This window comes from Cyrtonyx montezumae, unplaced genomic scaffold (genome assembly GCF_038088225.1).
Source record: "Cyrtonyx montezumae isolate F1298 unplaced genomic scaffold, pur_monq_1.0 scaffold_3, whole genome shotgun sequence".
In the NCBI taxonomy this organism is placed as follows: Eukaryota; Metazoa; Chordata; class Aves; order Galliformes; family Odontophoridae; genus Cyrtonyx; species Cyrtonyx montezumae.
In genome coordinates, this window is record NW_027072034.1 from 100,810,440 (window position 1) to 100,834,735 (window position 24,296).

Genomic DNA, 24,296 nt, shown 5'->3' on the forward strand with positions numbered 1-24,296 from the left:
CCTTCTCAAAGAGTCTGTTCTGTCACTGAACCATAAATTCCAGAGAGGAGCAAACTGTTCCTCCTTCTGGTTAATGAACAGACACTCACTGCCTTGTCCACCCCCTTTAAGGCTGCCTCTTTGAAAGACCATACTGCTGCTTCACAGTCAAGCGCAACAAGCATGCACAAGTGCAAACTCATATTTTAACCTGTGCTTCACCCTGTATACCAAAGGGACAAGGGTATTCAGAAGAGCACTCGTTCTCACGGGACTGATGTGATGATGATCACACATGACAAGCTGTCATACTTTATAATAAGTCACCCAGAAAATGGAAGGAAGAGAAATTCCACTGCTGCCAGCATACAAAAGAGCTGTTTAGATAATCAGTACTGCAGTCAATGGTTTCCATCTCGTAACACCCGCAACTTTGCAGCTGCTGCTGATTCCAATAGCACCTGACTGCTCAGTCATGCCAAAAAATCAAAAACCTACCCTTCCTGGATGAGTTACTTTGCACTATTTATTACCCTAATTATCAATGGGCTTCAGCTTTCCGCATCTCACATATATTGACTCTGACAACAAAAAATGCATGCAGTATTGGGAGAACATAGTGTAATTCCAATAGCACAGTTCCTAAGTAAACAGCATCTTTATCCTTCTTTAGACAAACTGCCAAGTCAGTTGGCAAACACAAAGAAGAAAGCAGTAAAAACAGTTTCCAGTAAATGTTCAGTCTTCAGTACTGCAAATGGTCACACCTGAAATGGCACTTGTAAGATATACAAACACCAAATGCTTCCCTACACAGAAAATAAATAAATAAATCATATGTTTGCCTACTAAGAGCTTTTCTAAACTGACCCTGAAAGGCCTCTTTCCAGTGCAAAGATGGAGCAAATTTCTGTTACACGTTCTTACAATAATCACATTCTGCTTTCTATTTATGGAATAAATGTTCCCTTTTGCATAACTCTTTTGTTTGTTTGTTTGGTTTGGATTTTCTTTTCCAGTTATACGGACATAACCTGCAACGTCAGACAAAAAAGTGACTGAAGTCCTTCAGGCACTGTGTCGCTGTCAATCAGACACTGTTACCACTACTAACAAAGGCAGTAGTGCAGTAAAATTGTGCCAGTAAGACTATTCATTCCAGAAGTGTAGTGACAATACAAGACTAACCTGTTCCCCAAGGTTCAGCCTCGGGAAGCTATTCATTAGGTAGAGAACCAGCACATCCCATACTACACTGTGTTAACTAAAGCTAGCAAGAGACAACAGTAGCTACAAGGAGAGGTGTTACGCCTCTTTTCTTTTTCAACAAGAACGCCTCTGATGTCACAGATTGCTTTTGTGAGTTTGTTTTTTCCTTTCATGCCAGTCATTTTCATTTACCAATAACTCCAATCACTTTTGAGATCTTTCTTAAGATTCTATGTTAACTTCTATACAGTCAACGCTCCATTACAAATTTACTCTCAGCGTGACTCTACTATTTCTCTTATACCTTGGACTTCCTATAACAAGCAAGCACCTAAAATTTCTGCAACCACTGAGAAGTGACAAGAACGCATAAAATCTCTTTCTCAATGTATTTGCCTTTTTTCCTTCTAAGAAAAGCACACGCATCACCTCAGCAAACTTTAGAATACAGACCTCCATACACAGAGGTAGCCCTAGATTTTAGAAGATGTTTAAAAGCAGCTTTTTGTAAGCCACAAGAAGACTGCTTAAACTAACAAGTCCAAAAATAGGAAGAACCAAAAAGACACAAGACATCGTCACGTAGCAGCCTGCTGTGCACTAAAAGAAGTCTCAATGAAGTGAGAATTCACACTCCTGGAAGGACTACTCCTTCCTTGTCCAAGTCACACCCTAAAAACTCCCTTTCCTTGCCTGAGCTGAGGAAATAGCTCCCCCACTACCACTTAACTGTGGCTCCAAAATACGACGTGAAGCTTTTCGGGCTGTGATCTTTCAGCTCAAGTAATGTTTTGCCCTAACAGGAAAGTTTCTAAGAAATCAATTACACATCTAAATTAAAAACACCTCAAGAACTCCCCTAACTTCTCAGAGACCAACAGTAGGTGCTATGAAGGTTAAAAGATGTAAGGACAGAGTACAAAGAAAACAAAGATAGTCTACAACAGCCGCTCCAACAGCCAATTGCTGATAGAAAATCTTGTTACAAGTACCACACCCATGATGATCAAAACCACACAAAGCAGATAGTGATGTCAGATTTGAGATGGCCACTAAGGTGCTCACCCAAAACGCACAAAGCCTACCATTTCTGCACAGCTGCACATGTATCTTCTACGATGCATGTGCTAATAACAGCTGCAGCAAACTGAAAGTTTTTCTAATCAAGAGGAAAAATGTAAAAAAATGTTTTCCAGTGCTCGGTATTATTTTCAGCACTTGAAGCAGTTACAGATACAACAAGAGTTCTGGAAAAATAATAAAGAACTTCTTCACAACCTAATAAACAAGTAACTAACAGCTTCCACTCATTTTAAATAATTATACACTCACCAGTTGCCTCTGACTGTATGAACTTACGTAGATGATATTTCACCATGTATACTACATCAGGTTGCTTAGAGCAATTTATATTATTCACCTACATGAAAGTCCACCAATAAGCAGCAGAATTCATTGCTAATAGCACCCAAATTCAGTCTATTTAAAGCATATTTCTGCCAAAACTGTATTAAAAGTAACCTCTAAAATTACTCCTTAGTTCTAAATTTGCTGGATTTCTCTCTGGAGACACCAAAATCTACTAGAGGATATTGCACTGAAATCAGCCATAGGATACCACAGAGTGGTAACGCCAAAAGATTACACCCAGCAAATCTCCAGGAGCCTAGATAACTGCAGATAGCTCTCTTCTTAGTGCCTGCACTGAACAGCAGTTATCTGAATAAAATGTTTAAACTAGTAATCAGATGTTGTTAAAAACTGTCCTCCTTTGGCTGAAGCCAGAAGCGTTTTTTAACTGTTGTAATTGAAACCATATTTCTCAAAACAAACCCGAAACCAGTCAAAACATCCCAAAAGAAATACAGTGAGGTAGATAGCCATGTAATTTGTCTGAGGTTTCTCTTCACTAAATAAAATCTCTCTGGAAGCAATCACTCCAGTAAAGATATTATATCTGAAAAGAAAAAAGAAAAAGAGAAACAAGAATCTTAAAGATTTTACTCTTATCTGAGTTTCTGGAATAGGAAGACAAAGAAAGAACTCTCTAGCATGAGAAGCAAGAAAGCTGAGGTTTTAGGGATATGACTGCAGCAGGGAAAAGCAGGCAAATGGACAAAAGCATTCAATTTCTCCTATCAGTTCTAGTAGATGAAGCAGCACCACTAGACTCTTGTTAACTAAACTGTAGAAGTTCCACTGAAATCTGGGAGACCAGTGCAGGAGTAGATTCTCCAAAGATATTCAGACACTAACCACACCTAGTGTATATATATATATATATGTACAAAATGCCAAAAAATGAATATATAACGGAAAGAGAAGATTCTCCAGTGGGTGACTCAAGCTGGCTATAATCAGGATCCTTCTTTGATCCACACTCTAGAGGAGCCTTCCTCTTCACTGGAGAAGGAGACTGAAAAGATTAACACAATAAGGGTAAAGTCAACCCTTCTGGATACTCTTCACACATTATAAGAAGAGATCAGACAAAGAGTAAGGACTTAGAGCTAAAAGAAATATATATGAAAGTATCATAAACCAGTGTCAGTACTTCACAAGAATGACATATGTAAAACACAAAAGCATTTTGCAACTGACCTACAAACAAACAATAGTCAAAGATCACTTTTTTCATTGTCTCTCATGACAGGTCTACCAGTATAAGTAAACTAAAGCGAAATAAGATTCAGTGCCAACCACTATCAGAACCCCCTCAAGTCATAAATGAAAAGCATTCAGCCACAAAGAGTAGAACAATTAGTGAGTTTTAAAGTACCACAAAAACCATCAAGGAAAGGAACTAGGGGTCAGTCAAGGTGCTGTTTCTATGGTTGAAGACAGCGTATGAAAAACAAACTGGCAAGCATGATGTAATGTCATATTTTTATTATTCCTCATGTTTTCCTTATGAAAAACAGAAGTTTCCTCTTCACAGTGGGATCCTAAACAACAACTATTCATTTTCAGTTACTGGCTTTCTCATCTCTTGTTCTAAGCAGGCTTTTTATACCACGCTCGTAACTGTAAGGCCTGTCTTCCAGCAATGCCTTACAAAGTATAGGTAATATCCTCCACAGGCTTCTTGTTCTCACTGTCCCCCATAGGGGAGAAGCATACAAAATATCCTGCTTTGGCAGTTTTCAGTTCATACACACCAGCTACATGCTATCCAGCAAGAAATACAGACTGCGCCCAGCTACTTGATATTCAAATAACACGCATATAGCATTTTAAAGTGTACACTGCTGCCACACATAGCCTGATGTAGCTGACTGTTCAAATACAAGCAATGAGAAAAGGAGAAAAGATCTTCTTTTAAAAGTAATGCCAGACAAACAAAAGGTGTTGGAAAAACAGAAAGTGGAAAAGACAACAGTAAAAATCAGTTCAGAAAGCATGAAACAAATCCTTAAACACAAGATTAGTCTCGACTCTTAGTTCAATAAGAGGATGAAATCCATCCAAGGCACTGTCAACACAAAAAGAAACAAGGCAGGTGAAAAGAAAGGGAAAAATATTTTATCCACAGTTGTTGATCATAAAGAGATAATAACACTGAGAGGGATCTCATAACAGTGAAAGATCACTACAGGAAGGAAAAGTTGCACTGACTTTCAGAGCGAGGGAGTTTGGGGTAGGGAAAACACAACATTTTCTCTTTAGTAGTTTTAGAACAAGGAATGAAAGAGATGAAAAGACAGATTTGGAAACTATCAATACTTTCAAGTATTTCAATGGCAAATGCAACTATACCCTGCTGTCACATAAGCAAACATACCTAAATAATGTCTGAAAAATAGATTTGTTATCTTTACTCTGTAACTTAGGTCTCCTTAACTGATTAGAAAAACTGTATTTAAGCATCTGTAGCTTCCTCCTGATATAGTTTTAATGTTGCTCTTGAATTCAAGTATTTATTAGAAGTTTCAGTACTAACAAGCCATGAGATTTCCCTTCAACTTTCAAAAGGTAACTAGAGCCAAATTATAAAAGGGAAGCTTTAAGACTAAGTTTCCTTTCTGAGCTTTGCATTTATAGAAGGAAGAAGATTCTTCCATGCTGTAGTTTTGTACTTACTCAATATATACCAGTTATAGAAGCTACCCCAGATGGGTTTATTCAGAATTAGATGTTTCCTAAAATAAGCACTTCCTCCAGCAAACGGTTTTATGGAACAGTATGTTGGCATAAAGGTGTCTCTCCATTCACGGACCAGTGAAAGTTACAGATCAGTGTAGGCCAGATTAAGTCTCACATCTCTATACTACCACTGACTGACAACAACAGAAGTGTTAACATAATTGGGCAAAATTATTTAGTACATGAGACTGCTTAAGCCACCACTCAGACCTTATGCTGGTAAACACCTCCTCATCCATCATTAATTCTCCTTGCCTCCCCAAAAAAGCAAGCATGGCCTCAGATTCCTAAGACTGATGAGCAAAAATAACACAAATCTCTCTTTCCTAATCTGAAGACAGCTATTGAAACCACTTATTTTTTTGTCATAAGCACCAATCAGCCCTGACACAGCTCAAATTAAAACAGTAATCTGAATAAATCAACTGTTTCCATCAGTATCTCTTACACTTCGTTTTATTATTCATTTCAGTGAATAGAGAGATGCACAAAACTAAACATTAAGCTGACATTCCACACACATGTATACATAGTTCAAGCACTAAGCGCAAAAAATAGTTAATGTTAATAGATACATGTAAATATTACCTTGAGTTGAAGCAGGAGGATGCTCTTGTGGCTTTTCTTGTGATAAAAGCCCCAGATAGCTGAGAACTACGTATTTTGTTTCATAGTGAAATCCTACAGGCACAGCAGTAGAGGACGCCATCGGGTTAGCTTGCAATGTGTTAGTGCTCTTACTGGGCACGTAGGGTTTTCTCTGGGTTACTGAAGACTGTAAGAAAAGAGGAGAGTGGTTTGGGTTATTATTTTTTTCTAAATGAAGTTGCAATAGGTCACGAACTCATACATAACAAAGAATTATGTAACAATCATGAAGTAATATCCAGAGTTCTGCCTTTATATCCTATGCATCTTTAATTTAATAAAAACTATGCAGAGTAAAACCAAATGCCTTCAAGTCTAGAGCTGTTTGACTGTTGCTAGCAGTGGAATTTCTCACTCCTGCTTGGCATACATACTCTCACATTAAAGCAAACTGAAGAGTTCCTCACCATGTGCCTGCCTTCTAAATGCCTCCCAACTCAACCACAAACAAAAATACAGGTGTAGCCATGCAAAGAGGTTCAAAGGGTTCTGAAAACTCAGTTAACTACAATTTGAGGTAAAAAGAACAGCTTCAAAGGAAACTCCCTTCCCTTAAGCCTCACATGGGTATTTTCCTCATTCTCTGCTCTCTCAGATTTTGTATTACGATGCAAAAAAATTTTATCACAGAAAAAGAGACAACTGTCTCAACTCAACCTCATTATACTGTTCCAGTAGCAATGGAAAACACATGGTCAACATAGGAAACTCCACATTCATTGCTGAGATTGGAAGAACAGATGGCCGCGTGTCCTGGATTTCTCACCCAGACATTAATACTCAGAAAACAGAAATCCATATCTAATAGCAACATTGGGTCAAAGAATGACCTTGTTTCTTTATTGGTTCAGTTGCTCCTTCAAACACACAAATAAGAACAGCAGGAAAAGCTAGGGGAAACAAATTAAAAACAGTCATCACCAACAAGGAAAATCTGAAACTCAAAAGACAACATGTAAGTGGGAGAAACAACAGACTGAAACAAAATTTCAGACTAATCAACATGTTTCAGCAGTATATATAGGGAACAGTCTAGATAACTACTTCCAATCACCCTGATAAACTCAGTAGCAAGAGGAGCTTCCAGATGAATTTTCAAGACAAAGTTCTCCATTGCTTCAAAAAGTGTCAAAAAGCAGCAGCTCACACCTAGCCATCAGAATGGACACCTACCTGGAAGGCCAGCAGAAACACGCTACAGAACAGGTACAAAACAGTTACTGAAGGCACTAAAGAATTTACAAGCTTCAGAGTATGGTTATGTTTTGAATAAATATTTAAGCCAAGTTTAAAACTTAAAGCAGTAAGATGAGAAAAATGCTACATGAAACACAAGACAGAATATCTAAGAGGGTTCCCGGGTACAAAAAAAAAAAAAAAAAAAAAAAGACCAGGATCTCCTGGAAAGAGTCCAGCAGGGGGCAACAAAGATGATAAAAGGGCATGGAACACCTCCCTTATGAGGAAAGGCTGAGAGACCTGGGTCTGTTCAGCCTTGAGAAAAGAAGATTCAGTGGGGATCTGATCCACGTCTATAATCTAAGGAGCGGGAGGCAAAGGGACAAGGCGGGACTCTTCTCAGCAGTGTGTGGTGATAGGATGAGGGGAAATGGCCACAAATGGAGGCATAGGAAGTTCAGCTCAAATGTGAGTGGGAACTTCTTCACAGTGCAGTGACGGAGCAGTGGCACAGCTGCACAGAGAGGTGGTGGAGTCTCCTTCTCTGGAGATGTTCAAGACCCACCTGGATGCCTACCTGTGCAACCTGGGCTAGGGAGCTGCTTTGGCAGGGGGTTGGACTCCATGATCTCCAGAGGTCCCTTACAACCCATACAGTTCTGTGATTCCAATTACACTGGAAACAGATTGAGACTAAGAAATTGAAAGAGGTTCCCAAATGAAGGCATAAACTGTAAACAAAGTGCCAAGATAATAATAACAACAACAATTAACAAAGCAAGCAAAATAAAAGCATTGATCTGTTCACTTATGCCAAATTTGTAGGCTAACTTCTAATCTAACAAATGGTTATGAGGATAAGCAGAATTACAGCTATGCTAAGGTATGGTTACCTTGTAAGAAAGTAGTACAGCAAATAAAAAATTGTCTGTCAAACTAAAAGCCATAACGGCAAAAGGAGTTGGTGGAAAATTGGCTAGGAGTTTCTTCTTTGAACTGTTAACAACTCTACTTTCTGAAATTTGTTCATTATTGAAAGCAGGGGAGGACACTTTCCTGAAGACTATAGTCTGGAAAGCCCCGCCTCTTCTTGTGTATTTCAAATTCTTGAAATCCTTTACCAGAAATATTCACTTTGCTACAGCTAGAACTGAAACAGTGATTTATATGGGAAAGAATCAATGCCAGAAACTCAAGATAACACTTGACATATCATGCTTCAGAAACACAAGAAGTTAAGAGCAAAGGATAAACACAGCTTTTCTACAATACACAGCTGCCCTACCCTTCAGCCACTATCACAAACTGATATTTCAATAACATGGGAGAGTTCTGCTAAGAACTACTTGGGAGACTTCAGGATCATTAACAATAGATGTATTCCTCAGGCCTGACCCCCAGCTACAATCTCTGCATCACCAGATGCGAAAGATGCCATTCACCAAAAAGCAAAAGCTCCTCAGTAAGTTTCAATTTTGTTTTGTTCACAGAGATCCAGTGTTGAAACTAAGGCACCTCCTGCAACGCCTAAATGATGAATGGGAGCCCTTCAAGCCAACCTGTACAGACCTGCCCAGAAAGCATCAGCTTGATGGGTGGCCTACAAAAATCCAGAAACCACAATGCGTATCAAAGAACGGCTCTGAATATGTAATAAACATCAGCCCAAAAAACAGATTTTCAGAGAAAATGAAAGGGAAGATGAAAAAAGTTTGTTGAAACAAAAATGAGACTCCATACCAGCACAGTGATCCACATGCAGCACTGAGGCCTAACTCATGAAAATTTCAGTGTGCTTAGCTCAGCACCTCTGGAGGGCGTGGAGGGAACAGAGTCAGACCACAATTTGTTTAAATAGTGGCTAATGTTTCCCTGGGAAAGCAATGGACGAAAACAACAACAACTTCAGTTGAAAAAAAAAAAAAAAAGTAACCACTAAGGCAGAATACATCATTCTGAGAAATAGTTTTATACTGAATGACAAGGGACAGTTAAGAAACTGAATGGAAGAACTACCTTAAGCTTCACAGAATATCAGACTGGAAATACACTTAAAAAAAATCACACACTGGTCTTCCTTCCAGAGAACACCATAACTGAATTACTCATTTTAAATCGTGAATTATTGTTTTTGTTTTCAAAAAGATGTAGACAAATATTGACTCAGATACTGTACTCAGATTCTGCATTGCAGGAAAGACCATTCTTTAGGAATGAGTGAGATTAGACAAGGACGCACAGCTTGAACAACCAGATCACAAGGAGAGCTTTCCTCTAAAGGAGCAAGAAGTAAAAGAGGCCAGAAACAATTTAAAAGAATAAGACAAAGGCTTGTCTGGGAAACATAATGAAACACAGGAATCAAGGCACTGCAGGAATACGTGAGCCTTCAAAACATGAGCAAGGAAGTTGCTTTTGGTTCAGCAAGCTTATATACTGCATCTTAAAAAACTAAAGAGATCACAACTAGGTGTTATGTTTTTTTGTCCAAAGTAATTGACACTATCTCTATTTCTGCACCCATGGGGGAGAAAAACCTATCCTGTTCAAATTGACGTAGCCCTTTATACCTCCAACCAGCCACTCTGTTTCTTCTATGTGGGCTGAGCCATTCAACTGACCTAAACACAGCAGTTCTAGTCAGACTGTCATTTTCTCAAGCAATCTGTCATGTCCTAATCCACAGAAGAGTTACTTGTTAGATAAAGGGCAACGCAAATCTACCCACGAATACAGTCAACATAATCTCTTTGAGAGGGGATTCAGCCATATCTCAGTCCTCCTTTGAAAAATACCAGTGTGCCTCCACGTTTGCTACACACCATTCAAACACCAAAATGCAGCGATAGTGCACAGTAGAACAACACAGCAGCTGCTGCACATCTGACTACTGCACATCACAGGCGTGCTGCGTGCACGTGGAGCTGCAGCCTTGCAAATTATTTGCTGTATGCTTATAACAATAGCAGGTGATTATTACCTCCACCAATTTCTGTGTAGCATAATAAAAACAGGTCCAGAACCAAGTACAGGCTGACTTATTTTTAAGAATAAAGCCCCTGTCATGACAGTATCCAAGTCTTTCTTGAAAACAGTCATTCCAAGGCTCAAAGCACATTGCCAAGCTTCATTTAACCAGCTACAAACTCATCTCAAAACACTCCCAGCTGCTGGGGAACTATTTCAAAGTACATGCGGTCTCAGTAAGGAAGCACTCAGCAAAGCACAGACACTGAGACTGACGGTGGCAACAAACCTGCAGCACTGGAGTTCAAATCACTTTAAGGAAGCTCACGGGTTTTTGTCTATCTCTCTGTAACAGGTAACCGCTCCCAGATGGCCACGCATGGCTCTAACTCACAGCCTCACGTTTACAAGGCGATCTTTTTCAAATGTGCCCAGCTGAAAGGCGCTGCTTGCAGGACGTGCAGCTACAAATCCACACTTGTGCTCTGCCACCTCGCCAGAAGGGCTGAGCACGGCTTTGGGATGAGCTGCATGCGTGAACCGGTCCAACCCTGCAGCACTTTGCCTCCCAAACACCTCCCCTAGCAGGCAAGGCCTCCACTGCACCTGGCTGCGAGCTGGCTGGCAAACTCCTCGGCCTACTTTTCCAACAGTACATGACTAAGAGATTGCTTTCAGTAAGCTGAGAACTACTGAGTCCAAACACGTCGATTCCCAAGCGGCGACGAATCAACGCTGCGTCCATTACCGGTCCCAAGAGTCACACAATGGATGGCAGCACTAGAAAGCGTGATGGCCGTGTATCCGGGTAGCGGTTTTGGTTGACCTTAGAAGGAGCTGTAATGAAGTGAGCTTTTTGGGTGAAGCTTTTGCCAGTCTTTCACGAAGGAAACCAAGCCCCTCGCGGGCTATCCAGCAGGAAACTTCTGTTCTGGGAGCCAAACGCTCGCTAACGAGCTCCTATCGCCCTTCCATCCCCGCTCCCCACCACCCCTCGGCCCGCAGCACAACACAGGGCCGGAGCAGCCGCGTTACTACGGCGATGAATGAGATATTTATATCCCGGCAGCACGCAGCCGGGATGAGTCATTCGGCGGCGGGCCGCGCTCAGCAGCGCAGTGCCCGCACGCTCTCCGGGTACGGGCGGTCACGCGTCCATCCCCCCGCGGCCGCCGCCTCTCCTCCCGTCGCCCTTCAGCGGCCGCAGCCCGCTCCCTCCCCCCGCACCGCCCGCACACCTCCCGGCCTGCGGGGGGCGCAGACAACGCCCGACCCCCCGACCCCGGCCCTTCCTCACCTGCGGCCGCCGCCGAAGGGCGGGGAGGAGGCAGAGTGGGGGGAGGGAGGGGGCCGGGCCGGGCCGCAGCCGCCGGGGGTGGTGGGCGCGCGCGCGCGCGCGCACCGGGCAGAGCTCGCCCTGCCCTAATTTGCCGCCGCCGCCGCCGCCATGATGGAGGGGCGGGGGGGCAGGGGGGAATAGGAACGCGTCGCGTCACATGACGTCACGCCGCAAGGGCGAGGGCGCTGGGAAAGGCGTGGTTAAAGCGAGGGAGCCACGTGCGGCCGCAAGAGGGCAGCATGCCCCGCGCTATGCTCCGCCCCCTTGTTGGCGTCACGCAAAATCCGTGCTCCTATTGGTCGGGAGGCGGGAGTGGGCGGGGCGCGGTGACACGGGGACAGCTGCGACCCGAACCGGATTTGATTCCGCCCGCGCTCGCTGCCGGCCCCGACCGCTGTTCCTCGGACCCCAAGCGCCTTTCATCCCTTCGGGCCTCCGCCGCCATGGCGCTCAGCGATGCCGACGTCCAGAAGCAGGTGGGGCTCGGGTCGGGAGTGGTGGCGATGGCGGCCTGCAGGCTGCCGGCGGGTTCGGCCCGAAGCCGGCCCTGCTGCGGTGCTGCACTGCCCCTTCGGCGCGTCATTGTCCTTTGAGGCAGATGAATACATTGCCCTACGGAAGCAGCGCTTTTCTTCATGTTGCCCCACGGGCTCATCGCCTTTTTATTTTCGTACAGCTACGCTGGATCGGACTAGCTGGAACTTAGCACTCGTTTGTCCTATTCACTTACGTACCCCAATGCGGTGCGGTGCAAGCCGGGCTTCTTCTGCAATGGAAACTTCCGAAGCTGAAGCCTGAGCCGTGGCCGCTTCCTCCTGGGCCTGAGCGCGGTGTGCTTATTGACAGTAAATAGTGCCCTGCCTGCAAACCTGCTCGGAGCCGGGCTGGACGTGCTGCGCGCTGTTAGCAGCTGCACGGAGCCGGGCAGCGCCGGTCCTGCGGGCGGTGGGCAGATCTGCCAGGTGCACGGCGTCCTCTGCATCATCAGCGCTCCGTGTCTCGCTTTCTCATTCAGTAAACATCGTCACTTGGCAGGGAAGCATCGCGTTGAAAGTAAAATCAGCAGGTCGTCTTTCTCCAGCAGGGGAATTGCGGAATTGTTCGTTTCTTCCACGCTATATGCTTAAAATCTTCCACTTGCCAGTTAACATATTTTTTTCATACATATGGGCACGGTGCTGTCTCCCCATGGGCTCTGTTCTCACATCGGCACCTTTATTTAAAACGCTTCATTCTGAAACAAGATTCTACAAATGGGATCTTGCGTGCAAGCTATTTCTGATCAGGTTGTGAAATGTGACTTGCCAGTAAGTGCAAGCAAAAGGGAGGGGATTGTGGTACACTTGGTTGTATGGTCTGCTCCATCTGCACTTGGAAATGGCTGTGCTGTTACAAGTTGTGGTTTGGTTGGGCAATGATTCCTTGTGGTCACTTTCAGATCTGAACCAAAACTTAAGCATGGTCACAAAACGGCATAAGATAAATAAGTAGAACTTAATACAATTGGTTTCTATGTCTTTGAGCTGTTTGGTCTCTGAGACAGTTTCAAAAACTTTCTTCAAGTTGACTGTGTTAGTGCATACCAGTCTCTAAACATTGTGTTATGTACTTGCTGTGGTCTCTGTCAACAAGATTCCCTCAGGTGCTGTCTATGCCCTTCTGGGGGATTCACTTCTCATCAAAATCTTTTCTAACAGAAAATACCTTTTCTTTCTTCTTATAGATCAAGCATATGATGGCTTTCATTGAGCAGGAAGCCAACGAGAAGGCTGAAGAAATAGATGCAAAGGTAAAAATAGAAGTTCAATGTCAGTAAGTGCAAAAGGAGAACTGCTTCTGACATCCTGGTTTGATAGTTGCACTCAGAGCAGTCCTAGGAAACTTTTCTAGATTACTTAAGTTATTGTTATATTGTTCAGTTATTGTCTAGTTACTTCATTATTCTATAGCAAAAATGATGCTATCAAATATTGCTAATATTTCTTATGTGTTTACAAATCAAAGCAAGGTAACTGAGTTGGAGCTATTCTTTTGACCAAGTTTGTAGCTGTACCTAATCCTTTATAGCCGCCTGCAGACTCAGTTCTAGATGTGGTTTAGTAATCATCCTGTGAAACGAAAGCATACATTGGCACGGGTTGAATTATTTGCAGAATTCCTCACTGACACAATCACAGACATACTGATGAAATAAACTGTATCTCAGTAAGGTTCCCTTTGACTTGAGTATTGGTTGAGATGTTTTGTTTATTGGAATCCGTACATTGTATGTAGTTTGTCTGTGAACGTGTTCTTAAAGTGTGGCCATTTCGTTTGATTCTGTTTTTTTCAGACCATTTCCACTTCAGTTCTTTCATTTTTACTGTAGGCTGAAGAGGAATTCAACATCGAGAAGGGTCGCCTTGTTCAGACACAGAGGCTGAAAATCATGGAGTATTATGAAAAGAAAGAGAAACAAATTGAGCAGCAAAAGAAAATGTAAGTCGCTTAGGCTAGGTGGTTGGCTTCAGAGCCTGAGATCTCCTCCTTTTACTGATTTTCTACAAACTCTGGTAAATTGACAAGTTGCAGCTTAATGTTTTGGGTTCTAGTTCTGAATTTCTAATTCTTCTGAGGAGTAATTATCAAAGGTGAGCTGCAATTGGTAGGAGGTTTGGTGGAAAAAATCCATCTTAATTCTTTATATAGTTAACGTCTGAAACTTTAGCTTGGCCTGTTACTGTGACACAAGTGGTTGACTCAGATTTTTAGTGGGACTTCAATGAATGATGGGATTCTGCATTGTAATGATTTGCACAAGTTCAGACACAAAGCATTTAAGCTTGCTTTATTACTTGACAGTGTCGTATTGCTATTTTAAAATGTATACAGTTAAATGTTGTAGCTTTTCTAGTCTGTATTCAAAGTCTGGTGGACTGTTTCAACTTTTATCATGCAACTTGCAGTCAGATGTCCAACTTGATGAATCAGGCAAGACTGAAGGTCCTCAAAGCAAGGGATGACCTTATTTCAGTGAGTATGTCTCCAGTAAACACACCAAAATTTGATTCCTACCACCTGTTAGGAAATGAACAACTTCTTTCTCTGAAGAAAAACGTGGTTTGTGATTGAGTAATATTTGCATCAACATACAGAAGTGGCTTTCCCAGCTAGTCTGAAAAGTTACTGAAGGTATGATCCAGCTGTAGCTTGTTTTCAGTTTCTATTGCCTGTTTTTTTTTTTTTTACTAGGGAAACAAAGTTCTCAGCCAGGAGCGTTGCAGGCATCCATTTTATCTACAGTTTGGACAACAGTTTATTTCTTTTAAGGACTTTATTTTTATGGACTTTCTTTTTAAGGACTTTATTTCTTTTAAGGACTTCTTTTAAGAGTTCTCTTTTTCAGACTGTAGAACTTTGCAGTTCTGTTTGCTGACATTAAGGTCAGTGTGGCTTAATGCACTGTTTTCCAGTTTGGTTTTTTCTCTCATCTTCAGTGGCCTTAGTAAATGGAAAGGTTTGCTTCTTTTTCTGCTAGGTGACTGGTCTGTATGTGGATGTATAGGGTGGGTGACCACTTACCAAGGCATGCTGCTGTTTAGTCTTGCTACGTTTATCTTATACCATGTGCAGGATATTCTTATTTTGCTTATCATGCATCCTGAGGGTTTCCTATCACCACTTTTTCCTATCCCAGCTCAAACAGTTGGAGTTTTCTGTGTGCTAGCTAGGTGGTGCTGTTGAACTGTTGGAAAAACAGATGTCAGCTATAAAACATTTGGTTGTTCCAGTCAGTGCTGCTATGAAAAAGGAGAGTTAGTAGAAGAAAATGGCAAATTTCAAATTTTTTTTATTGTATCGACAGTGAGGAGGATGGGGGTGGCTAAAGAATTAAGTGTATTGTGTCTCTGCTGGGTAATCTCTTCCTCACGTATCAGCTGACTCAATCTCATGCTTCTGAGTAATGCATAACATTCTTCCTCATTTAAAAACCTTCCGAGTCACATGCTAGTCGTTCTTTCTTCCCCTATCATCTCTTTTCCCTACTTTATGATAAACAAAGGTGATCTGTTCCAGAAATGCTGTGTTACTGGAGAATCAGCAGTGCAACTAGATTTTGACCATGATGTTGAGAAGTGATAGTCCTATATTTTGCAACTGATTGTGTTAACGTGCACTTTTCTATTGAGCACTGTAAGGGAGATCAGTAAAGAAGGTTTTATACCAAATCATGCAATGGCTTCTTCTCAAGTAATTACAGGAATGGTTCAGTTTTAGTGTCTTTGAGTTGGATATTGAAGAAATTAGAATCATTCTCTTCTAATACTAATTTACTGAACAAAGACATTCAAGAACAACTACTCTGAGTTAAAATTAGGCTTTCACTTTTGAATTTCAACTTGTTTTTTCTTAAAATCATATTCTATTTTGTCTTAATGTTTAGTTAAAAATATAGGTTAGATTTCTTGATCACAAAGCTGGAAAAAATAGCCATTTGGACAACTTTATTAGTTTAGATTAGACGATGGTTTATAATCTATGTAGTTTCTCTGTGATTTAATATAAATAGCATCCTTTTACTACTTAAGTCTCTCTTTTTTTGTGAAAAAAGAACTGCTGTCTGGTTCTACTTGGTTCAGATCAGGGCAGAGAATGGGGAGCTGTTTGGAAAGGATGTTGTGCCATGCACATAGATGAAGGTCTAGCTTGGATGAACACCAGCTGGAGTGTACATTTATGTGTTGGCAGGGTGTGACAGCTATAATAGAAGTACAGAAAGTTGGTAGGCATGAAACCAAATGCCAAACAGACGGGCTCTGCTGATCTGATTTTCTTCTGAATGTAGGATTTGCTGAATGAGGCCAAGCTAAGACTTTCCAAGGTGGTGAAGGATACTGCCAGGTACCAAATACTGCTGGATGGACTAGTTCTACAGGTAAATATTTAAATCGTAGCAAATAAATGATTGCAGCTCTATTCACCGAGGTGCCTTTCTTCAAATGTAACCAACTCTAGAGGTTACAGTTGGATACAGCTACTGTAGATCAAACGTTGCTGGATGATCTTTGAGTTTTAAACATCGCTTCTGCTATATCTTTTGATCTTAGATTCTGAGCAGGTACAGCTGTAGTTTATTCTGAAGTGTAAAATATAGTATATCAGGCAGCTGGCTTCCATTGTAAGAATGATTGCAGATGTGCACACATCAATTGTATGTAATGTGCATGTTTAGGATGCACACTTTAAGTATTTGTGGTAATTAGCTGGAATGAGCCACTCAGATGGAGCTTTTTCAAGCCTAGAAATCACTAGTTACCTGCAAAGCCTTTTTTGGCTTTGACGTATTCACTGCAGTATGGCATGCATTTGTGAAACATGCAAAGCATGAATCTGAATTTTGCTTTACCTATAATATCTTCCTCTAGCTCCAGAACTTACATACTAGAAATCTAGAAAGTGGATCTAGGGTCACTTGTGCAGCCACTAGTGCCACCATCTGGTGTGAATTAGTCCTTTGCCATTAACTCGGAGAAACCAGCCACAAACTGTCCTGTCTGCAGCTTAATGGCAGAGTGTTTTTAATAGTGTTCCCAGCTGGTGCTCCTAATTCCCTGCTTTTGTTTCCTTGCTACGTGTAGCTGTATATGAAACAAACCTGTTTTACTCGTGCAAACTAGCCACTATCTTGGTTTGTTAGATTTGATCTGCTGAAGGATTGGTACTCGTGTATTACTACAGGCACTACAAGGCAGGAGTTATAGGAATGGGCACCTGAAACTACAGCATGTCTTCTCCAAGACGTGCATAGGAAAACTTTAAGCCAACACAGGGAACACATGATCTGTAGTTGAAGGCTTTCCTGGATGTCATTGCCATCTTAGAATGCCTGTGTGGGGTGAACTTACAAAAAGAGTACTCGCTGGAATAGGCTAGCATTGTCAGATCTTGTTTTTCAAATGGATCAGCTGCTTTCCTTTCTGGGGGTTAAATAACTCTAGGGTACTTAAAATTACAGTTTTCTGATGCTGTGGTGGTTATCTTGTGCAGGGATTCTACCAGCTGCTTGAGCCTAGGATAGTTGTCCGATGCAGGAAACAAGATCTCCCTATGGTTAAGGTAAGACACCTGGTGATATGACAATATCCTTGCTCATGAAGGCTGAGACCTGATTGCACGTATTTGCTGCTTGGATCCCATCCGTATGACATGAAAACAAGGAAAGCATGCCATCAAGCTGCACTTCTGCTGCAGATACAATGTAAGAGAACAAGTATACGCTTGAAATTCGGAATTTGGGAATCATTTCCTAGGTAACACACAGGTGAGGGAACTTCAGACATCACAACAGCATTGATGGTAATAATAATAATTGTTCTTAGCTCAAAAGCTGTGCTGACTTTTTTTGCTTAATTAAAACTGCCTAATTAGAAACAAAAACAAAACACCTCAATCCCTTCTTTTATTTATTTTTTGTTACTACAAGTGAATAAGCAACCAAATCCTAATGATGTGTGTTTATCCATCTTAATTAGATGTTTATCTTGTGTCCTAGGCTGCTGTACAGAAGAGCATTCCTATCTACAAAAATGCCACAAAAAGGGATGTGGATATTCACATTGACCAAGACAACTTCCTGCCAGAGGAAATGTAAGGAAAATGGGACTCTGAGCCCAAACATTACAGCTATTAGAACAATCTCAGAAGATGACGTATGCAATATCCCCACAATGCCTACTGCTGTTCTAGTGGATCAAAACTGTTAATAAAAGTTTCCTGCAACCTCCAGCCTGTTGCACAGTGCTGAAGTATAGAATAACTGTATGTAGAAGCTTAATTAACTGTTGGCCTTTTAGAGTGGGAGAATACAAATGTAGCCATGCTTTCTCTCTCAAGAGGAAGCAGACTGAGCCCTAAGGAGAAAGGCATGGTGCTGCAGGATAATGACACAAAGTAGGTTGTGTTTGTTAGGTCTGCAAGGCTGTATGTCCATAAATTATTATAATTAACATGGAACAAAGCTGCCTACTCTGAAAATCACTGATCCTTTTTAATCTATGAGCAAGCAAACAGAACTTCGAGCACTCTTCTTCACTTTCCAAAATCTGAAAGTGCTTTATTAATAATAAAATACAAAGTCTGAAACTGTTTTGAAGTGACAGATTTCATAGCACTGCTTGTATTTACATCATGCTAATGAGTATCTTTGTATGTAGCTGTGAAGATGCTTTGCTCTGCTACTTCACTGCATCACTTTGTGCTGACTCTTAGTCATGCTGACTCTTAAGTCATGATCAAAAAATGTTTTTTTACAAAAAAAAATACCTATATCTCTGGCTTGCCAGTAAGTGCTCATTTGGGATAATATTATTGCCACATTAGAGCTTTGAGATGCATCATGGATTTCATGACTTTTATTTTTCCTTTCCAGTGCTGGAGGTGTTGAAGTCTACAATAGTGATGGTAAAATTAAGGTTTCTAATACCCTGGAAAGTCGGCTGGACCTTGTAGCCCAGCAGGTGAGTTTCTCTCACAGCTGAGGTGAGAATAGGAATAATTAACTGGTTTTGTCTTGTAATTAAATCTAGTAATGTGTGGGATCAATTTTCAACATGGATAACAATAAGTTATTTTTTTGAAGGGAAAGAAAATTACTGCTGTTGCTTCTCTACAGCTTTTCCCCAGAAATACACCTTTCAGATTGAGCATAATAAAACTCTAGAAGAGATGGTATTGAAAGACTTCTGTGACTATGCTGCTGACGAGATGTTGATATACTCAGGTTAACTTTAGTTACTGAAGCTTAGCTTGAGCACAAGAAACTTCAGCTGAGATGCTTTTATATCCTAGAGTAAATACTAGCTGTGGCATCTTTTCCTCTTGCTGCACTATAGGCAGTCCTTTAAGTCTACAGACTAGCAGGCAATCACATAAAAGCTTCAAAAAATTCAAATGAATTGCCATCTTAATTTTGAAGGCTAGCCTAGGTATCACACAATTTCTGTAGAGAGGAATGCCCTGCAGTTGTGTTGCATATAACTGATGTACTCTTTCTCAACAGATGATGCCAGAAATCAGAGTGGCTCTCTTTGGTGCTAATGCCAACAGGAAATTTTTGGACTAAACGTCTATAAGAGAAGGTGGGATCTGTTCCACTGCCATACTGAGGGGATGCAAAAGCATCCGCTAATTTGAAGTCTTGAAATGTAACATTACTGTGTCATCCAATCTCTTCTTCAGTGGAATAATTTTGCATACCTGCTGTGCTTAGCCTCTCCACTTGTGGTTAGAACGTATAGCTTAAAGGACGTGAAGACGTGTATGTTCATCCAGGAGTGACACTAGAAGATGGAGGCTTTTGGGCTCTTCGCTTTCCTTGCACTGTTGTGGCTCTGTAAAGACAAGTGGTCCGTGTAAGGTCGCTCACTTTGCTTTGGCCACATTTCTCTCAAATTGTCTAATCTGTGATGTAAATTACTGTACTGCCCATGGGATATCTCCTTTCAGTTAAGGTCTTCGGTGTTATAGAGGGCATGCATTCCTTCCCAGGGTTGGTAGTTCGATTCTTGTTACTTGGTCAGGCAGTTTTCTGTTCTGTATATGTGATTTTAAAGACAAACAACTACAAAAAAGCCTGAGCCTGTAAAACACTATTTATTAAAATAAAAATGTGTGTGTGTATATGAAGTTCCATGTAGCTTCTCTCTGGATGATTGGCAGCAACCTTTAAAAAGTGGGCTTGTGTATATGAGGACTTAATGCTTGTGGGTTCTGTGTAAACACTGTTCGGTGAAGCTAGACTTCACTTCTTAGAAGTGAGCCAATAGTTTTGATGTTTGATCCTTCAGATCTCTTTCACAAGTGAGTAACACACCTGTGCTACTCAAATATAATTGCATGTTCCTGGTTACAGATTTGCTACTTTTATGCAAAAGATCCAAACCATACTCCTTTAGTAATTGTTTGAGGACTTTAGGAACAGCAGCTGCCTCTGTTACAACTATTCTCTCAACTGTTAACCTTTAACACCTTAAAAGTTAAAGTAACACAACTATCTTCACTCCCTAACCTTTTAGGCTTCACTAACACTCATCCTTTGCTTCTGCTGGGTTCACTAGTATCGTCTCCACCTCCCATGGTGTAGTCTATCTGACTAAGCCCTGGGTTGTGCTTTTGTGACATAGCCATAGTAAAGGAAAAGCTTGCGTGCATGCATGCTTCACTTTGTTGTTTCTTGGTCCAAGCAGTACTGTTTGGAACAGATTTGTTTTGTTTTGTTTTTCTGATGGGTTCATCCACCTCCTCAGTTTGGCATCTACCAGTGCTTTGAAAATGCAATTTAGTTTATCTGTGTCTTTATTTTTGCTACAGCTAGGAAGAGAAACTCTATGCTGAAATAGACTGCAGTGGACAGAATAAAATCTTGAAGGGCTAGATGAGAAGTTTCTCCTCTTGGCAGGTGAAGTCTACTAGGAAGATTTGTTCTACTACTTGATGAAAAAAATTTTAGGCAGATCTGTTGGTGACTGCTGGAGACTGGATCGTTAGATTTGTCCATCATGCCTCGAAAAGTAGCATTTACATTATCCTAGTGCTGCTGCTTCCGTGGAAAACTGATACAGACAGTAATGTAATGCATGTAGCTGAAGTCACAAGCAGAATAAGGTAAAGATCACACACACAAGAGACAGATGGCTCTGTCTGTTGTATATCATTCCACGTTGATGGGCAATAGGTTTTATTCAAGGGGAAAAATGCATGAGGAATTATCAAGACTTTCTCTGATACTGATAACGCAAACACGCTTTGCTGTGACAAAAAGGGATTCTTTGTACAGTATTTAATAGTCTGCCTCCTTCATGAAGGAGTAAGACCTTCACAAATCCCAATCCTGCCAACTTTTGAAATGCAGAATGAAAACTTACTGTCTGACTGCGGAGCTTAGAGTGGAAGATACTGGGCTTACTTCTTCCAGTGTGCTCTGCTCTTGCCCATTTTGCATCTCCCCATGTATATTCCTGAGCAGGAGAGAGGAGGAACTAACCACTGTCATAAGCACAAGCATATCAAAGTTAAACAGCATCAGGAATGATTTTAGTTTGGGGGAAGGATATTTGTTAGTTAATCACGTGGGCAGCAGTGATTCAGAGCCGACCCTTAAGAAACAGTCTGTGCACTCTATGTATATTACATCTGAAGTCTGAGACTAGGGTTCAGTACCCCCACTCAAGCTAACTGAAGTACTTATTCTTCTATTAACAGAATTTCAGGCACTCTGAGCTTAAGCCATGTCAGCTAGGACAAGAACTTTGCCAGCATTTCCCTCCAAGAGTGTTAGGAGCACTGACTGCTTGTGATCATGAGACAAATGTAACATAATTCAATTAGAAAAAGCAATATCTGTGTTACTTGGAGCATCCCCTAGCCTGCATCTCATGCAATAATGGTGGTTATTAAATTTTAGCATCTTAGCAGAGAAAGGGGAATATCCAATCCTGGCTTACCTGGTATAGTTTGCAAGTGACAAGTGAAATAAAAAGCCACGTTTAGGTGGATTCTGGAGTTCCTGCTGGAGTGTCACTGCAGCACTCATTATTTGAACTGCACTGCTGATGTAAACAAATTAGGATGCACAGTGGTTTTTTTCCTTGTTTTTTTTTTCTTAGTGATTTACCTGATGACCTAGGTCAAATCAATGAGAGTATTGATCTTTATCCACCTTTATATAAGCATACCCAACTGGAATACTTTGCATGGTAAATAAGCCCTGTGCCGGATCAGCATGTTAAGAAACATGACAATTAGAGAATGAAGGGGAACCAGAGGTCAGGTAAAGGAATACATAGTGATGGCAGGAGCAAGCACTGTGAATGAATGGTCACTGCAGAGCTGGTTCTGTCTAGTGCTAGAAAAAGGGAAGTACAGACAGTGTTGCACTTAGTTTGCAGACTTGGCAGTGAAAAATTTAAGACAGGTTTTAAGTTTGGCATTAAGTGATCATTAAAAGGCTTATAATGTTACAGAATCGTAGGGGTTGAAAGGGACCTCTGGAAATCATCTAGTCCAATCCCCCTACTAAAGCAAATTCTCTCCACTTGGTTACGCAGTAAGCATCCAGGCAGATTTTAGATATCGCAGAGAAAGAGACTCTACAGCCCCTCTGGGCAGCCTGTTCCAGTGCTCTGTCACTGTCAGAGAAGTTTTTCCTCATGTTTGTGTGGAACTTTCTATGTTCCATTTTGTGTCCTTGTCCTGTTGCTTGCCACTGCTGCAAAGAGCCTGGCCCCATCCACTTGACTCTTGCCCATTAAGTATTCATCTGCACTGATAAGATCCCTCCCTTCCTGAGTCTTCTCCAGGCTGAATAGTCCCTGCTCTCTCAGCCTTTCCTCATAAGGAGATGCTTCAGGCCCTGGATAATCTTTGTGATTCTCCACTGGCCTCTCTCTAGAAGACCCCTCTCTTACTTGAAATGGGGAGCCCAGAACTGGACACAGTATTCCAGATGTGGTCTCACCAGGACAGAGTAAAGGGGAAGATCACCTCCCTCAGCCTGCTGGACACACTCTTTTTAATGCACCTCGTGATAGCATTGGCCTTTTTAGCCACCATGGGCACATGGCCAGCCTTTTGCCCACCAGGACATCTTGACCCTTCTCTGCAGAGCTCCTCTCCAGCAGCTCAGCCCCTAACTATACTGATGGATATGGTTATTCCTCCTTAGGTGTGGAAGCTTTGCTCATTGAACCTCATCAGGCTCAACTCTCCAGCCTGTCCAGGTGTTGCTGAATGGCAGCACAGCTTTCTGGTGTGTCAGCCACTCCTTCCAGCTTTGTATCATCAGCAGTCGTGCTGAGGGTGCAGTCTGCCTCTTTCATCCAGGTTATTGATGAAGATGTTGAATAAGACCAGAGAATAAGCCACAGAGTGCTGGGGAATAACTTACTGCACCTCTGAGTCAAAACCCTTTTTATAGTACTTTGTTTTCACACTGAGAGTGATTAACATTAACCAGAGAGGAATATGCTGTGTGAATGATCCCTGGAGGTGTGCACAAATATCAAGGTGAGAGAAAGACCAGAAGAAGACAGCCAGAAAGTGAGAACTGAGGATTTCATATTTTTTGTAAGTCAGTATCAGCTGTGAGAGCTATAACTTCTGAAGGGAAGCCCTGAGCTGGCTGTCAGGGGAGCGCTGCCTATCAGAAAAGGGGCATGCTGCAGAGAGACAAAGTGACCAGTGCCTTCTGAGAGGCTGTCTTAGAGAACAGCATGGATGTGTTATCCCCAACAAGCCTTGTTACAAGCTCAAGCCAAGAATCCAGCTACAGGAGGCATCACAATCACGAGCTGTCATCCTGCTGGGGGTCTGCAACCACCCTGACATCAGCTGGAAAAGTAGCACAGTGAGCTGTAGGTGATCCACCTTCTGGAGTATATTGAGGACAGCTTTCTGAGCCAGGTGAGCAATATTCCCACTAGTAGGAATGCAAAGCTGGACACAGTTTGGAAGGTGGGAACTTGGGGATCTCTGACAGGACAAGGGGAGGTGGTTTCAAACAACAACAAAAAAAGGACATTTAGAGTGGATAAGAGGAAGAAGTTTTCTCCAGTGAGGGTGGTGAGACACTGGAAGAAGTTAATCAGAGAGGTGGTGGATGCCCCATCCCTGGAGACACTCAAACTCAGGCTGGACAGGGCTCTGAGCAGCCTGACTGAGCTGTGGGTGCCCTTGTTCACTGCAGGGGACCTGAACCAGGAAGACTTTGAAGGTCCCTTCCATCTCAAAATTATGCTAAAAGATTTGTTTCATCCCAAACCAGATCTGGTGTGCACAAGCAACCCTTTGTCTCAGC

At 41.9% G+C, this 24,296-nt stretch overlaps 2 protein-coding genes across 2 annotated transcripts in view; one reads left to right on the plus strand and one right to left on the minus strand.

Annotated features, from left to right (window-relative positions):
* BCL2L13 (BCL2 like 13) overlaps positions 1–11,581 on the minus strand; it is a 34,675-nt gene extending 23,094 nt beyond the window's left edge. Inside the window, exons 1-2 of the mRNA XM_065742590.1 lie at positions 11,423–11,581; positions 5,920–6,106 (exon numbers count right to left, since the gene is read on the minus strand). Coding sequence (XP_065598662.1) covers positions 5,920–6,040 — 121 coding nt within the window. The 5' untranslated portion in view covers positions 6,041–6,106; positions 11,423–11,581. The remainder of the gene's footprint in view (positions 1–5,919; positions 6,107–11,422) is intronic.
* Positions 11,582–11,817: 236 nt separating this feature from the next.
* Positions 11,818–20,128, plus strand: ATP6V1E1 (ATPase H+ transporting V1 subunit E1). Its single transcript, XM_065742542.1, has 9 exons — positions 11,818–11,940; positions 13,188–13,253; positions 13,833–13,942; positions 14,410–14,476; positions 16,290–16,379; positions 17,492–17,560; positions 17,997–18,091; positions 18,873–18,960; positions 19,503–20,128. Exons 1-9 carry the CDS (start codon positions 11,908–11,910, stop codon positions 19,563–19,565), a joined length of 681 nt encoding a protein of 226 aa, XP_065598614.1. The 5' UTR covers positions 11,818–11,907; the 3' UTR covers positions 19,566–20,128.
* Positions 20,129–24,296: the final 4,168 nt, after the last annotated feature.